This window comes from Silurus aristotelis (assembly GCF_946808225.1).
Source record: "Silurus aristotelis genome assembly, chromosome: 14".
NCBI classification, from domain to species: Eukaryota; Metazoa; Chordata; class Actinopteri; order Siluriformes; family Siluridae; genus Silurus; species Silurus aristotelis.
Window position 1 is genome coordinate 15,321,990 of NC_139587.1, and position 16,400 is coordinate 15,338,389.

General features: G+C 37.4%; 1 protein-coding gene across 8 annotated transcripts in view; it reads left to right on the forward strand.

Moving 5' to 3' along the window:
* Window positions 1-16,400, forward strand: part of fgf13a (fibroblast growth factor 13a) — a 114,320-nt gene that overhangs the window by 75,846 nt on the left and 22,074 nt on the right. For 6 of the 8 annotated variants that reach the window (XM_083560518.1, XM_083560523.1, XM_083560517.1 and 3 more), the window contains one exon: window positions 12,086-12,196. In XM_083560518.1, coding sequence (XP_083416644.1) covers window positions 12,086-12,196 — 111 coding nt within the window. Of the gene's footprint in view, window positions 1-2,249; window positions 2,743-8,272; window positions 9,323-12,085; window positions 12,197-16,400 lie in introns of those variants that run through there. The other 2 variants (XM_083560524.1, XM_083560519.1) reach the window with 2 other exon arrangements.

The following is a 16,400-nucleotide window of genomic DNA, read 5'->3' on the forward strand; positions in this document are numbered from 1 at the left end:
TACCACAGCAGTGATCCCTGGCAGGGACTATATAAGTACAGCAAATGATTCATCTTAATTAGAGAAAAAAACAGGACTGAGATCTTCAGATGTTTTGTGGCAGATACTTTTTAATATTCATTTAATCTAAATGTTTGTGTTTCTTTAAATCTGTCCACAATCAGATAATGTATGCAAAAGCTTTCATAATGTGACTTAATAAAGTTAAGAAGTTGATATTAAATTTTGGAGAGAAAATCTGAGCTCTAGTTTTACAGCAGCATTTTGCCTTATACGTGATGCAGCTAAAAGGTGCGAGGGACTTATAACATGACATGAATACCTGTCCATACTTCTGAAATCCTCAAAGCTATGCTCTAAAATCTAGGGGAAAGCCTTTCCAGAAGAGTGAAAATGTGATGGTCATCACGCCGGCCTGGCACCCGGGAAAGGGTGCAGGTGCTTGGCAAAGTTAACTTGCAGCTTGGTATAAAGCTACAATCTGATTCGTCAAAAGGTGTTGATTAAAATTCTATAAGAGCAGTATGACTGTAGGTCTGGCTGCACAGTGAAGCACAGTGAAGCACAGTGAAGCACAGGGTTAATTTAATGCACACATTTTTATACATTATTATTTTGTGGTCCCAGGGCATTACCAGGTATTTGTACAAAAGACACTTCACATTCAAGCCAAGCCTGTGGTTAACAGTTTTAAAACCATGTTTTATTAAGTAATGCAATTGTTTGGATAATGCAATTGTTTGATTTAACATTCATATGCAAATGTTTGGAATACTAGAATAGTCAACATTCAAGGAATTTTTACATTTTGTCTATTTCAACATGACATATATTGTAACATAGCATGTAAGACACACACACACACACACACACACACACACACACACACACACACACACACACACACACACACACACACACACATACATACATCTATATCTGACTTTACTAATGCCCCTTGTGACTTTACCAATACCCCTTGTGCCCGAATGAGCACAAATCTCCACAACCACACTTCAAATTCTAGAGTGAAGGCTATTATAACAGCAGTGGACACTAAATGTAAACTGGGATGCTTAAAAAGCACATATAAATCTTCTAGTGCAATCCGTCTAGTGTATGTTTAATTATTTCATGAAAGATAACATTCTCACTTCTGTTCTCCACACCTGTCCCTATATCCTATATGCTAACATTATTTCTCGCATTGTTATTCATGTGATGTGACACATTTGTCCATTTGGGAGGAATGTGAAGTTGATAAATATGTTTCTGTCATTTTTGGAGGCAGTGCCTTTGGGTGTATTATGTTTATTATGGGACAAGGTAACTACTTCACTCGGATTGTTAAATCTTTGTGTCCTTGAAAAACTTATTGGTAAATTATCCTTTACAGAAACATCAAATAACAGAAGTGTCCATTCTCTCTTTCTACACAAGGTTGTCTATTGAGAGAGAAATACAGTGAGCACTAATGTAGATGACTTTATCTGGTGTGGGCTCTGCCTCAAATATGTTTTATTTATAATAAATATAAGAAATCTGTAATAAAATTGCACTTTGGTGATTCTCAAGGTTCTTTTCGACTTTTATGTAAATTGCATCTGATATTGTTTTATTTACCTTCCTATTGTAAATATATTAAGAATCTCTAGAGAAATGTTGGCCATTTTTGTGGTATGATTCCTGACATCTCTTTGAAATGTGAAAATCAAATTCTCAGTTTTACTTTCTACTAAGAATTTTTTGTTTTTTTTTGTTTTAGCTAAATATTTAATATGTGCAATTTTAGTTAAGAATAAACTTCTTTAACATTGTTCTTGCAGACCTAAACCATTACATTCTTTTAAATTTCTGAATCATCTAACAAGAAAGCTAAGATAACAGTAAATCTTTTCAAAAGCAACAAGCCTTTTTTTGCGCTCTCTGCATGAAAATTGTTATTGTATAATTTTCTGTGTGAAGAAAAAAAATTAACGTAGAGGAAAAAGTTTAATATACTGTATATGATTCTTTCGTGCCATCTAGTGGTTATAAAACAAAAGTCAGCACATGCTATTGCATCGATATTTATAGTAGTAGCGATAATAATAATAATAATAATAATAATAATAATAATAATAATAATAATAATAATAATCATAATAATAATAATAATAATAATAATAATAGACGGTTTTAAAGGACTGCTGGTTGAGTGACAGGTTGGGTTGATTGATAGAGCTGTTATTGTCCACTGATGTGTTTGAGCGCAAAGTGGCCGCTCCAGTGTAACTGGTTTATGCGGCGCATTAACGGATCACTTTACAGTCGTTTGTGTGTAACGTGAGAGGCGAGTAGGAGAACAGAAGAGAGGAGGCTCCTCCTGAGCAGAAAGCCCAGTTTGTGCTCATAGCTTGATTGCTCTCTGCCAGTTTTGAGCCAGAGCGCCGCAGTTTTAGTGAACGCACGCCCCTGCGCTCGCCGGATCCACAACGCTTCCCCAATGAATCTTTAATGAGCGCTTTAGAAGTCCTAATGGCATGTCACTAATGTCCGTTAATGATCTCCGAATGCAGCAGGCCCCGCCTCGATGGCTTCTCATCTTGTTCCTTTGAGACTTCTTTTAATATAGTTAAAACTTTGCAAACATCTTCCTGCTCGCACTGAAACATCGCTGGACTGTTCTTTGTCTTTTCGCACATTGTCTTCGCTTTTTTTGACCTATAAACATGACTTTTCCTCTTAGAAAATCTACATCAGGTATGGCTTTATTTCACTAGTTTTACTATATGTCCTTTCTTGCTTCCTGTGATCGCTTATAATGAATGGATGTTTATTTAGATGAAAAATGAAGACATTGAAAAACAATTTTGTAAACATGTCATGTATTGTTTCTTTTGTTTACTTTTGACGACAAACTGATTTTCTGGCATTTTCCTATCTGTTACTTTTTGTAAACATTGCGATCGAGGAACTGTGTTAGTCGGGGGGGCTGTCCAAGGTGCTGAAAGGCAAGGCAGCTGTTACCATTCGTAATATCCGAATTTACGACTTTGTATGTCCATACTGTACATGGCTAATTTAATCATTCAGATTTTAAGTTTCAGTTGTGTTCAAAATACAGATATTGCTCGATGTTCAGCTTGCAACACTGCTTTTATTATCTGGTAATAATATGAAAAGAATCCGTGGAATCTCTGATCAAGACTTGTGATCATAGCATAGGCCTATTTATTTTACATTTTATTCCAAGTGCGTTTTAGCTTGTCCGTGTTTAGTCATAATCAATCTATTGAAAAAATTTTTTTCAGTGTTTGTTCATCCTGCCATTCCTGTGTCCCTATGGGTGGTTTTCTTCTTCCTGCTCTTACACACCCTTATTCAGCTCAGACTCATGTGAGACTTGTTTATCAGCAAAACATTATAATGAGCAATGAAACAATACGACAGGAGCATGATTATGGAGAAAATTTGATATTATTTTGCCAAACTTTACAAGTAAAAACTATCATCAAGTGTTGTTAGACTTGGTAATCAGCTTTGTATAGTAAATACAGTCATCTCTGATGCTGTGAGTTAAAGGCATGTTGCATTCAAAATAATGGATGCTTTCTTGTACAGCAGATGGCACTATAGCAGAACTTCTCAGCTCCTCTCGGGTAGAGGGTAGAAATTCACTCATGCAAACATTTGTATAGTTAGGTCTCGGGTGCAGTGACCAAAGGGTGGGTCCAGTAAAAAAACTAGGCAAGGCTTTATAAAGACATTTAGAGGTGCTTACAGTTAAAAAGACAATACAACAAACAAACAAAAAATTTATTATGTTTAAAAACTCCAAATATAGAGTATCATAACCAGCTAAATTATGTCCAAGTAAATAATGGAAATACTAAATTTTATATGATTGAATAAGCCAATTATATTATTATTATTATTATTATTATTATTATTATTATTATTATTATTGTTATTATTTTTAATATTTCAGATATATTATTTCAGAATGATTTATTTACTTTTAAGCAATTGTGGTACCTTGTCAGTTTGTGATGGGGCTGGAAACAGACAATAATGCACAAAATATTTACAACATTTAGCATATTTCCAGATTGTCTCTGGATAATCATCTTATTCATAATTATTACCTTTCAAACATCTTACTCCACTGAGCTACTAATACTAAAATAAAACACTGATATCCACAGAGCAGAGCAATTATTTTTTGTTCTTGCACTTTTTTTAAAGCATCTTTGTATTCACTACTTAAAAAAATGTATCTTGATTGCTGTGTTTTTTTTATATAAGTATATATGTATGCCCTTCCTGACTTAACCCTTCATTTTAAACAGGCATGGGACTGGCATTGATTGTGCTCTGGCTTGTGCAACCCTTAGTGGCTGGGTTAGTTCTTTGCCCTAGTATGAACCCTAGGCTGTGGCAATGAGAGTTTGGGATCCTTAAGCATTAGCCATTGGTGGAAATATAACACATATAATAATCTCAATCTATCTTTGAATTACAATTCTAGCCTCAATCAAAGTTTGTTCTTTTTAGACAGCTCTAACATAAGCTTGTAAACTTCGATAATCTGCTGCACTATAAATTCACCACCCCCAAGTGGAGTAAAGCGCAAATATAGGGTTATAATTGGAAGGTCACATTATGCAAAGTGACAGATGGCAGCCAGGTCCTTTATTAATACTATAATAATCAATAATATATCTTATGTGGGACCTATGTGTCCTAATGAATGAACTTACACACCTGACCACAGGTGATGTGGTCTGGAGGGGTTGTGTAGCGGAGTGGGACCCCTTTGTACTCTAAACTGGGTTAATGTTAAAAAGATTAGATGTGATAATTGATATCTTACTTTGCTTGAGGTGGCATATATGTCAGTTATTGCACAATAATGATTATAAAGATTATGTAAAACAGTTAAGACAGCTTTTCAAAGAATTTCCAAACTGTAAAATGTTTAAATTGTTTTGGAGGTAGTTGATAATGTGTTTAAAGTGGGTTTTGGTAGTTAAAATGCATTACTGTATCACATGTGCTGACAGTTTCTTATAGTAACAATGTCGGCAGAATGCTGTATAGAGAGCACAGCAGACCTCTGTGAGCTTTTTTATTTTGGCATGGCATTCAGTCAGCAATGTGAAACTTTTCAAAGCAAATATCTTGGCAGCTTTACAGCTCACTCGTTGCTTTATGCTTTGCACTCTCAAAGCACACACACACATTCAGCTCACTGTTCAGGGAGCAACCGAATAGGGGAGAGTGAGAGAGCGAGGGTGGGGAAGAGAGAGAGAGAGAGAGAGAGAGAGAGAGAGAGAGAGAGAGAGAGAGAGAGAGAGAGAGAGAGAAAGAGAGAGAGAACATTAAAAGGTTTTAGGTGTCCCAGATTAAGTCAATACCGCTCTAGCTCATCCCAAATACCACCCTTTCAATGAAGACCACTCTCTACCTTCCATGTTAAAATTTTCAAAACAGAAAATCAGAAAGGCACTGATAGCACTTAAAATTCATCACAAACCAAACAAGAGAAAAAACATATAACACTGAAGCTGTAGTATAATATATATATATATATATATATATATATATATATATATATATATATATATATATATATATATATATATATATATATATATATATATATATTATACTACAGCTTCAGTGTTATATGTTTTTTCTCTTGTTTGGTTTGTGATGAATTTTATATATATATATATATATATATATATATATATATATATATATATATATATATATATATATATATATATATATATATATATATATATATATATATATATATATAAAATAAATATATATATATAGCATGGTAAGATATAACTTAACTGCTTTGCTAGTTAAAAAAAACTACACTGAACACCAGCAAAGCACAACAACATACATAAGCAGTGCCCTTATAACACTAGATTAAAATGAGTTTCACTGCCACCTTATTTACCTGCCTTCTATCAAACTGTTGACAGGCTTATGATTTATTCACTATTTGTTTTGGCGGTGAAGCTTGGCAAGATCAAAGAAAGTGAGCCACATGAAACAGAGACTTGGCTTTCTTATGTGCCCACATGGAGGTAATGATTATTATAAAAAATGTGTCAGACATAAATATACGATATGAAATATAAAAAGCTCTGTTCATCTTTTGGTTAAATCCTACAAACATTTAACCACTTATTTGAACCATTTACGGTTGCTAAATTTACCACAGAAGTTGCAGCTGATTGTAAGAATCTATTCATAAAAATGTGACAGTGACTTCATTATCTGGACATCTACAGTATTAGCAGTTAGTAAAATTAAGTCATAATCAGTGTTGGGCAATACTGTAACGCAGTTACTTTAGACAGTAACTAATACTGTAACGCATTACTTTTTAAATAAATTAACTCCGTTACCGTTACTCATTACTTTTTTAAATGAATTAATTTTGGCTGAAGTGTAGAACAGTCTAAACTGTTTACAGCAGAGATGCATTGCAGGATTGAAGTATGAGAACCACTGTAAACACAAAGAAGACACACTGTGGGCGTTTCCATTTATTCATGTCTGTGCGGCAGTAATGGCGAGTCGAGGCGAGAGCAAGACGAGTTTCTCAAAATGGAAATATGCTCATTATTTCACTTTAGTTGAGCATAGAGGCAAAAACTTTTTAGTCAAATGTAAGCTGTGTCTTTCTGGTTCGAAGGTCGTATCTACTGCGATAAACAGCAACTCCAATCTGTCAAAGCTCCTCCAGAAACTCCATGCCTTGATGAAGCTAGAAGCTAACCCGGTGTTATGTTGTACATTGTTAATATTTTTCATACTTAAGCTGTGAAAGGAACATTTTAAGGGCTCAACACAACAGCTTTTATGATGCACAAGCCACTTTAGTTTTTGATTCTGAATATATTATTCATCTTGTTTTGTTATTTATTTTAGAAATCCTTGTGATATATTCAGTTACTTTTTGAATGAAGTAACTAGTAACTGTAACTAGTTACTATTTCTTATGTTTTTTTGAAAATGCACCAAAAGAAATAAGTGGGAAAACTGGACCACTGCATGCTCTATGATCCTCTGATTCCAGATTTAATCCACCTTTACTGTTATATCGACCTCCACTCTTCTGGGCAGACTTTCCACTATATTTTGAGATCATTAGTGAGGCCTGACACGTAGTCAGAGTTCCAGTTCATCCTAATCTCAGTGAGGTTGAGGCATCCATCTTTGTGATAACTGTCTGGGAAAGACAAGCATATAAATATTATGTGGCCCTATGGTATATATAATAAAGTAAGAGTCTTTTAACAGTGGTCAGAGCACAGGACAGCCATGATACAGCATTTAATGAGCACAGAGGCCTTGCTCAAGGCCCCAAGAGCGGCAGTTTTTACATACAGGGAATTGAACCCCCAAGCTTCTAATTAGTAACCCAGAGCATTAACCACTGAGCTACCACTTCCTGAAGATGCACTTATTTGTCACTTGTACTATACATAACAGCAAAGTAAAATAATTTCTTTGCATATCTCAGCATAATAGGAATAGGTCAGAAGCGCATAAAATGGTGCCCCTGTAGGAGAGGGTTAAAGGCTTTGGCAGCTTGGTGGTGCTGCAGTTGGTGCTTAAACCCCCAACCTTATGATCAGTAAACCAGGGCCTTAACCACTGACCCACTACATACGATTTAACCCAATCTTTAACTGACCACTACAAAGCATTCATGAGGGTTATTTGCAGATAATATAAGGACATAAAAGAGGCTGGAGTCAGACTTAATCTGAATTTTCCTATCTGACCAGCAGGGAGATACCTTGCTATGTTTCAGATTGGATCAGTGGTGGGATGGTTAAGGCTTATATGGGGAGTTGAATCAGGTCCAGCTCCAACCGCTGACTTTTGGTTGTGCAGCAATGTAGAGTCTCTTGAGAGACTATATGGTATGTGTAAAACCTCCTCGACTTGTATTAGGTATGTATTAGAACATAGAATCGTTGCTTAAAAAGTCTTGTAAGCCTATCACTATACCTTTTCCATCACAAAAAAAAAACAGTTTTTATTTCCAGTACCAACTCATTTCTTGTTGTGATGAGTTGATCTTACATGTCTAGAAGAAAGCAATGGCAACCTGAGATCTTCATTTGAGCTTCCGTTGTGTAATTCCCTAACGCAAAAAAAACTTCCTTTTGGCACTGAGCATCGGATTGCTGAACTATGAACTTTCAATGCCCTGAAGTCCAAATAACACTTGCAGGCTATATATGGTGCCGCCTTCTCATTTCTCAATCATTTATCCCGCATCTGCGAAGTGCTCTGGCATGCTTTAAGAGTCAGATATGCCTCAGTGGAGAGGCAGTGCGAGAAACGCACATGTCAACACGGCGTCCATGACGCAGAGCGCGCGCGATACAGAGATGCATATTAACGCAAACACGGGGCTCATTTCCCCTCAAGCTCGCGCGCGTCAAATGCATCGCGGTTAAACGCGGTAGAGTAGTCCAGCCTCATCCTTATTCTAACACGACATCACGACAGGCTGATCTTGGGGAAAAAAAGCACGGATAAGGAAGGAAACAAACCACGGAAGCAAATGCAATTTCGTTAACAGGTGTTTATTTTGGCGGCGCATCTTTCTCTCTCTCTCTCTCTCTCTCTCTCTCTCTCTCTCTCTCTCTCTCTCTCTAGTTCGGTGCCGCTGTTCCTCCCATGTGATGCTGTAAATGTTTTTGTGGCATCATGTGAAACGCGTTTTGGGGCTGATCTGGACTGAAAAAGAGCACGGGTTTCCAGGGGCTGTGTTCAGTGTGACGCGTTTTGGAGTGAAAGGCTGCAGGGTGTCGAATGTGGACGCTGTGTTGATCTTGATTCCAGAAGATTAAAAATGCATCATTGGTGAATCTGTGCGGAAAAGTGTAAACTCGAGTTAGACTTTACAGGAGCAACTTTGAGCCCCTTTTTTTCCCCACCACAACGACCGATGACTGTTGCTCTGAAATGCGAAGTTGGGTGTGAGCGGGTTAACTGTGCCGTGTAGAAATCCGACTGTGGAGGCTGAGGAGGGGTTGAAGTCAGCCTCTCTTTCGTTCTCTCTCGGCGCGCGCTTCTGGGCGTCTCGTCGCCACACTGGCTATGGCGGCGGCGATCGCCAGCTCCCTGATTCGGCAGAAAAGGCAGGCAAGGGAGCGCGAAAAGTCCAACGCCTGCCGCTGCGCCAGCAGTCCGAACAAAGCTAAAAGTGCATGCGAGAAACCCAGCCGCCTCAGCGTCTTCTCCCGGGTCAAGCTCTTCGGCTCTAAGAAGCGCCGGAGGAGACGACCAGGTGCTCAGATAGACTCATAATCATCACCATCATCTTTGTTTATCACCCCCCATAACCACCATTTCCTTATACGCACCATCACCTTTTTACTTACGTGTACATCCGTCCGTCCGTCCATCCATCCATCCTTCCATCCATCAATCCAGCAATCCCAGTCTAACCCCCATCAGCTTCTCAAATCTCTAACAACTGATTTATAGCCATCAGTTCTCATATGTAGCAGTGTTTCGCTTGTGCTTGTGAACTTGGACAGCATAAAGTTGATCAGGATTGAGTGTAAAAGCTTTGCATGCCGTCTGCACAACATGCAGCAGAATTATATAACGCCAAAGCAATGTTTTCGACAATGTGATGATGATAAGAATTGAAAGCCGGAAAGTTCGGATAAAGATGAATCTTGGAAAGCCTTTAGACTATGTGCACGTGCAGATGTTGTTTTGTTGCAGGGAGATTCCAAGCAAAGGGAGTGGGCACTGCTTTTTTTTTCTCTGTGTGTGTTTGCGTGTGTGTTAGTGTGTGTGTGTGTGCGTGTGTGTGTGTGTGTGTGTGTGTGTGTGTGTGTGTGTGCCGCACATGAGTCAGATGAGGTTGAGACAACAAGGACCCATTCAAAATAAATGTATGGCACAGATCAGCTCTATTCCATAAGCAACATCTTCAAGTGAAACATCAACAACAAACAAATATTTTTACAAACGTTACCTCTACATGATTTATTAAAATGAGTCATGAGGGTTTATTTCAGCCACTGCTTTTGTCTGAAGAGTGTGCGGACACTCCCGATATAAAAGACAGAGAGATGTTGCAGGTCATGATCGTATAGAATTCTCTGTGAGCATTAACTCGCTTGTAGACTGTTAAAACACTAAAGCCCAATTGAATCATTGTAACACTGGTTTCTTGAGGTAAGTGGGTGCTGCGAAGTTCATACTGTGACTCATCTGACTGTTTTGAATTGGTAAACTGAGTGCCATTAGTTTTATTACAGCCATTTATTTTTTATGCAGTACTATATATAATAACTATAATATCAGTGTCATTTAAAATGCAGGTATTTAATTCAGAGCTATTTAATGGTGTGACCTTTTCTGACACAACAAGCTTTTCAAGCTTTTTCTTTTACGCTTTTCACATTCTGCCATTGACTTATGGTTATCACAGTTCTATGCGACCATATATGAGCATAAAACAGAATTAAAAAAAAATATATTTTTATGTATTATGTCACCACTAAATAAATGTATTATTTGACAGTTTAATCCCCATTGTATTTGTCATATCAAACTCTTCTGTGGTTATAAAGTGTGTAAATTAAACTGTAAGAACCAGGATTGTCTTCTAAACCATTATCAATGTTACCATTATCAATATGGTGAATACTAATAATTTAAATTATAAAATTAGGTTGCTTGCACTCAAACATGCTTGGGTATCGGCACCCATAGCTCAAACTCAGTAAAAAAAGATCTGTATTATCATTAAAATCATATCTTGATTTCCTTCCTTTAGTGTACTTCATTATTCATTAATGATTGCATGAAGCATTGTGTATTTATGGCAATGGACATTTAGAGCAACTATCTAAATGGAAAACATATATTTAATATATTGGCTATCGGCATTAGTATCTTATGGAAGAGCAGTTAATTTTAGACTCAGCTCTCAGCACATAGCAACGTTCTTGTTTTTCCTATTGAATCATCTAAAGTAGTTTTAAATATAGTATGTGTGTGTGTGTAGTTATCCTAAGCACATTTTTTCAACTATTAGCTGTTGCTGTAGATGCATAAACTGTTGGATCTATATACTAATGCCATGTGAATGACATACTAATGATGCAAAGTCTGTGCATGAGCCATTGAAACATAGTCAGAGTTATGTATTCATAGAAAGATCATCAGAAACATTGACAACAAACATATTTATAATTTAGTAGACGTATAGAGAGTAAAAGTGAGCTATAATCTCGTGCCTCTGACTCAAATACTTTGGCAAACACTTTCAGTTTCTGCATGGATAGGTTTTTTTAGACTACCTATGAACTTATGAATTTTATTTCAGCTGCTATTTGCCCAAACTCAAAAGCAGACACCATGATGGAATTGTGAAGATGCTCATTCTGTCAGCTACTTCGAGAAGAAAGGCAATCTTCCAGCTTCATTCGCTAGTCCCAAGATAAAGTCTGATGTTGCAAAGTTCTCTGAAGCTCCATCTTAGCATCTTAGCCCAGTAATGAAAATCGGAACTTGAAGAGGCTTGAAAAGACATCTGCCTCTTTTTTAGATCAGGAGCAACATTCTGAACAGAACTAATGGAGCAGGAAGTAGCTAGGACATACGAATTACCAGGGCGTCTCCCTGGAGAAGAAAAAGTGTCTGAAAGGTAGGACAGAAAGCAGAGGAGATAAAAAAAAGGGTCAAAAATTATGGTAGAAATGTATTAAGTGAAGCCAGGCAATGTATTGAAATAATAACATGGCTATACTAACTGTATTGAATGTATTGAAATACTAACACATTATTACAGGGGAACGAGTAAGCTAAAGCTGTATATCCATGCTCTGAAATGTGTGGCTCATTATGCAATATGTTAATTCAGTTTTTCTCTAATCCTCGTTTGCCTTTGCTCTGGTTCTTAATCTGTGGTGTAATCTTCTAAAGCATGTGTTACCCTACTATGTATGATGCTACACACCCAGTCACACTTCAGAACTCATTACACCAGTGCCTGTCTCACAGTCTCTTTTCTCTCTCTATTCCTCAGAGCCCCAGCTGAAGGGGATCGTGACGAAGCTGTACAGTCGGCAGGGCTTCCATTTGCAACTCCAGGCAGATGGAACCATTGATGGGACTAAAGAGGAGGATAGCAGTTTCAGTAAGTCACCTAGAGGATTCCCTCGGCTTTTTGAATCCATTCACTGAAATGTAATTGCCCCCAATAAACACAACTAGTTTATGGTACTTCAAAAGAGAACGGTTCTCTTTGATATGTCTGCCTTTGTTGAATTGTTAGGTTGTGGTGGTGTTTTCTCTGAAACAGAGCTCTGCCCCCTCTATGCATCCATTTTATTCTTTCTCATTCTGTCACGCACATACACGCAGACACATACATGCACATGTGCAAAATATTTTTGCGTTTCAATATAATCCTGAAAGCAGACATGCTAATATCGTAAGTAAAAAAAATAAATAAATAGCTAAAATGTCATTTACTTTCAGCAGAAGCACTGATCTTTATTCATCACATAAGCAAATGTTTGAGTGCTGGAAAAATCTGAAAATGATGTGCAAATCATAAAGTGATTTTCTGCCAATCACTATTCACACATGTACATGTCACGTGTACATGACACATTTCCCATGCATGTCTCATTATGTACACAAAGCATGACTGACATCTGAAATCATGATGCAATAAAGAAAAAAAATTATATTATCTGTAATATCTTATGTGAGGTCCTGGGCCTTAATAATTATGTCATCTTTGTACAGGATATTATTAAATAATTCAAAGAGAGGATAGAAAATTATTATTTTTAAACTATATTTGTATTTACCTTAGAGAGCTCAATTCTCATATTTTTTATATATATATACTGTACTTGCAGTTCACACACTCACACAGCATGTCAAGTAGCTTATGAATTGAAACTTCCAGAATTCCAGTGTAAATTTTGCTATTGCCGGTGCAGTTGATCTTGCAAATGATGAAAATGACAATTCAACTGAAAGGTTGTTTGAAATGTAATGCTAAAATTGACTTAATATCAAAAAGACAAATATGCCTTAAATTAAAATGGATGAATACCAGCACTAGCACTCGAGTGTACACTCATTTTGTAATCAAAATTGATCCTTTGGAACATTGCTGAATAAGAGACATTTTATTTGATGGATTTGTTCACTTGTGGAGAAGACATGCATTACAATAATGAAACCTTCATGATGTAAATGAACCTAAAAGAGTTATTGGGTATAGACTATAAAATGTGTTTATATTAAAACTAAATACAGCATTTGCTCTTAGCAATGCTCAATGTTAGCCTTACTGACCATACAGAATAAAAAAAAACATTGTAGTGGAGTGTCAAATTATCATCATTTCAGTCAGTCACGTTTGTTTGCTGATGTCATGGGAGGATATATTTACGCAGAAACCCCAGGATTACATTTCGATTGATCAATGTGTCTAGAGCGCTTTTTTCAAATATGACTCAAATGTGGAAAAATTGATTTCCTTGGAAAACGGATTTATAGTGCTTTATCAATGTTGATTAAAAACAAGCATAAGTCATTGACCAAAAAAGAACATCAAGTCACTTAGAGCATTATCTTCCGTCTGCTCTATACTAATTTCAGCTCTAAGGCATTGGATGGGTAGTCAATAGCACCAAGGCTGCTATCTCCTTACCGACAGGAATCATGTCCCTTGCACTTGCAGTTATCTTTGTCAGGCTTCCAAAGCAAAACGCGTCCAAGCAGAGAAGAAATAACCCAGCAATATGTCAGAGCGCCTGTCAGGCTGAGACATAAAGTGCCACCTGTTTGGCATCTGCGCTATATCACATCGCTACTAAGTGGACATGGCATCCTACAGTCTGTAAATAAACCGACTCTTTTTTTTGGCCCGAGCCATGATGTCACTTATCTTCTGCAAATGAACATGGGTTATGAGTAGATTGGATGGCTTTATGGGGTATTTCATTTCTTTCCTCTCAGGACAATGAGACAGGGGCTCGTAACTTTAAAAGGGAGAGTTAATCAGGTTTTATGGCTGTTCTATAATTGAGTACTAATTGCATACTGACTTGCAATGATGCCTTGACTAATCTGCTTTACCAAAACCTTATTGCACCTGTGTTTATGTTAAAGCCTGTGTTATTTACTTAAGATTATGGCTACAGCTACCAGACAAACCAGAGGCAATATATTACAGAGTTGAATGGGATCTACATGTATTTGAGAGCTATATGACTAGAGGCTTTATGTGCATGTCTGTCCTAATTGTCAGCCACTCCCTATTTTTAAGCCACTACTGGCTTGAGCAATTTATCAGGAGTGAAAATGATTGAATTATGTAATAGCTTGTTTCCTTTTCCTAATCAAATGCTAAAAACAAAGAGACAGAAAAGCTAGAGAGAAGTTGGAAAAAACGATAGCTTCTATCTCTCACGCAAAAAAAAAATTGCATTGTTAGGAGCTGCTTGCCTTTGTCTCCATAGCAACGGCAATTTAGTGTTGATATGTGTGTGTGTGTGTGTGTGTGTGCGCACATGTCTGTGGCGAGGGAAGAGGGTCTGTTCGCATTCACGATATGTGTTTGTTTTTGTTACTTAATCCTCATGTTCTATACATCATTGAAATGTGATCAAGTGGGGGGTAAATATTGACATCAAATTTGCAAACTTGGAAGATGCACCACACACACACACACACAAACACACACACACACACACACACACACACACACACACACACACACACATATATATATATATATATATATATATATATATATATATATATATATATATATATATATATATATATATATATATATATACAGTGAGGAAAATAAGTATTTGAACACCCTGCTATTTTGCAAGTTCTCCCATTTAGAAATCATGGAGGGGTCTGAAATTGTCATCGTAGGTGCATGTCCACTGTGAGAGACATAATCTAAAAAAAAAAATCCAGCAATAACAATGTATGATTTTTTAACTATTTATTTGTATGATACAGCTGCAAATAAGTATTTGAACACCTGAGAAAGTCAATGTTAATATTTGGTACAGGAGCCTTTGTTTGCAATTACAGAGGTCAAACGTTTCCTGTAGTTTTTCACCAGGTTTGCACACACTGCAGGAGGGATTTTGGCCCACTTCTCCACACAGATCTTCTCTAGATCAGTCAGGTTTCTGGCCTGTCACTGAGAAACACGGAGTTTGAGCTTCCTCCAAAGATTCTCTATTGGGTTTAGGTCTGGAGACTGGCTAAGCCACGCCAGAACCTTGATATGCTTCTTACAGAGCCACTCCTTGGTTATCCTAGCTGTGTGCTTCAGGTCATTGTCATGTTGGAAGACCCAGCCTCGACCCATCTTCAATGCTCTAACTGAGGGAAGGAGGTTGTTCCCCAAAATCTCGCAATACATGGCCCCGGTCATCCTCTCCTTAATACAGTGCAGTTGCCCTGTCCCATGTGCAGAAAAACACCCCCAAAGCATGATGCTACCACCCTTATGCTTCACAGTAGGGATGGTGTTCTTGGGATGGTACTCATCATTCTTCTTCCTCCAAACACGTTTAGTGGAATTATGACCCAAAAGTTCTATTTTGGTCTCATCTGACCACATGACTTTCTCCCATGACTCCTCTGGATCATCCAAATGGTCATTGGCAAACTTAAGACGTGCCTGGACATGTGCTGGTTTAAGCAGGGGAACCTTCCGTGCCATGCATGATTTCAAACCATGACGTCTTAGTGTATTACCAACTGTAACCTTGGAAACGGTGGTCCCAGCTCTTTTCAGGTCATTGACCAGCTCCTCCCGTGTAGTTCTGGGCTGATTTCTTACCTTCCTTAGGATCATTGAGACCCCACGAGGTGAGATCTTGCATGGAGCCCCAGTCCAAGGGAGATTGACAGTCATGTTTAGCTTCTTCCATTTTCTAATGATTGCTCCAACAGTGGACCTTTTTTCACCAAGCTGCTTGGCAATTTCCCTGTAGCCCTTTCCAGCCTTGTGGAGGTGTACAATTTTGTCTCTAGTGTCTTTGGACAGCTCTTTGGTCTTGGCCATGTTAGTAGTTGGATTCTTACTGATTGTATGGGGTGGACAGGTGTCTTTATGCAGCTAACGACCTCAAACAGGTGCATCTAATTTAGGATAATAAATGTAGTGGAGGTGGACATTTTAAAGGCAGACTAACAGGTCTTTGAGGGTCAGAATTCTAGCTGATAGACAGGTGTTCAAATACTTATTTGCAGCTGTATCATACAAATAAATAGTTTAAAAATCATATATTGTGATTTCTGGATTTTTTTTTTTTAGATTATGTCTCTCACAGTGGACATGC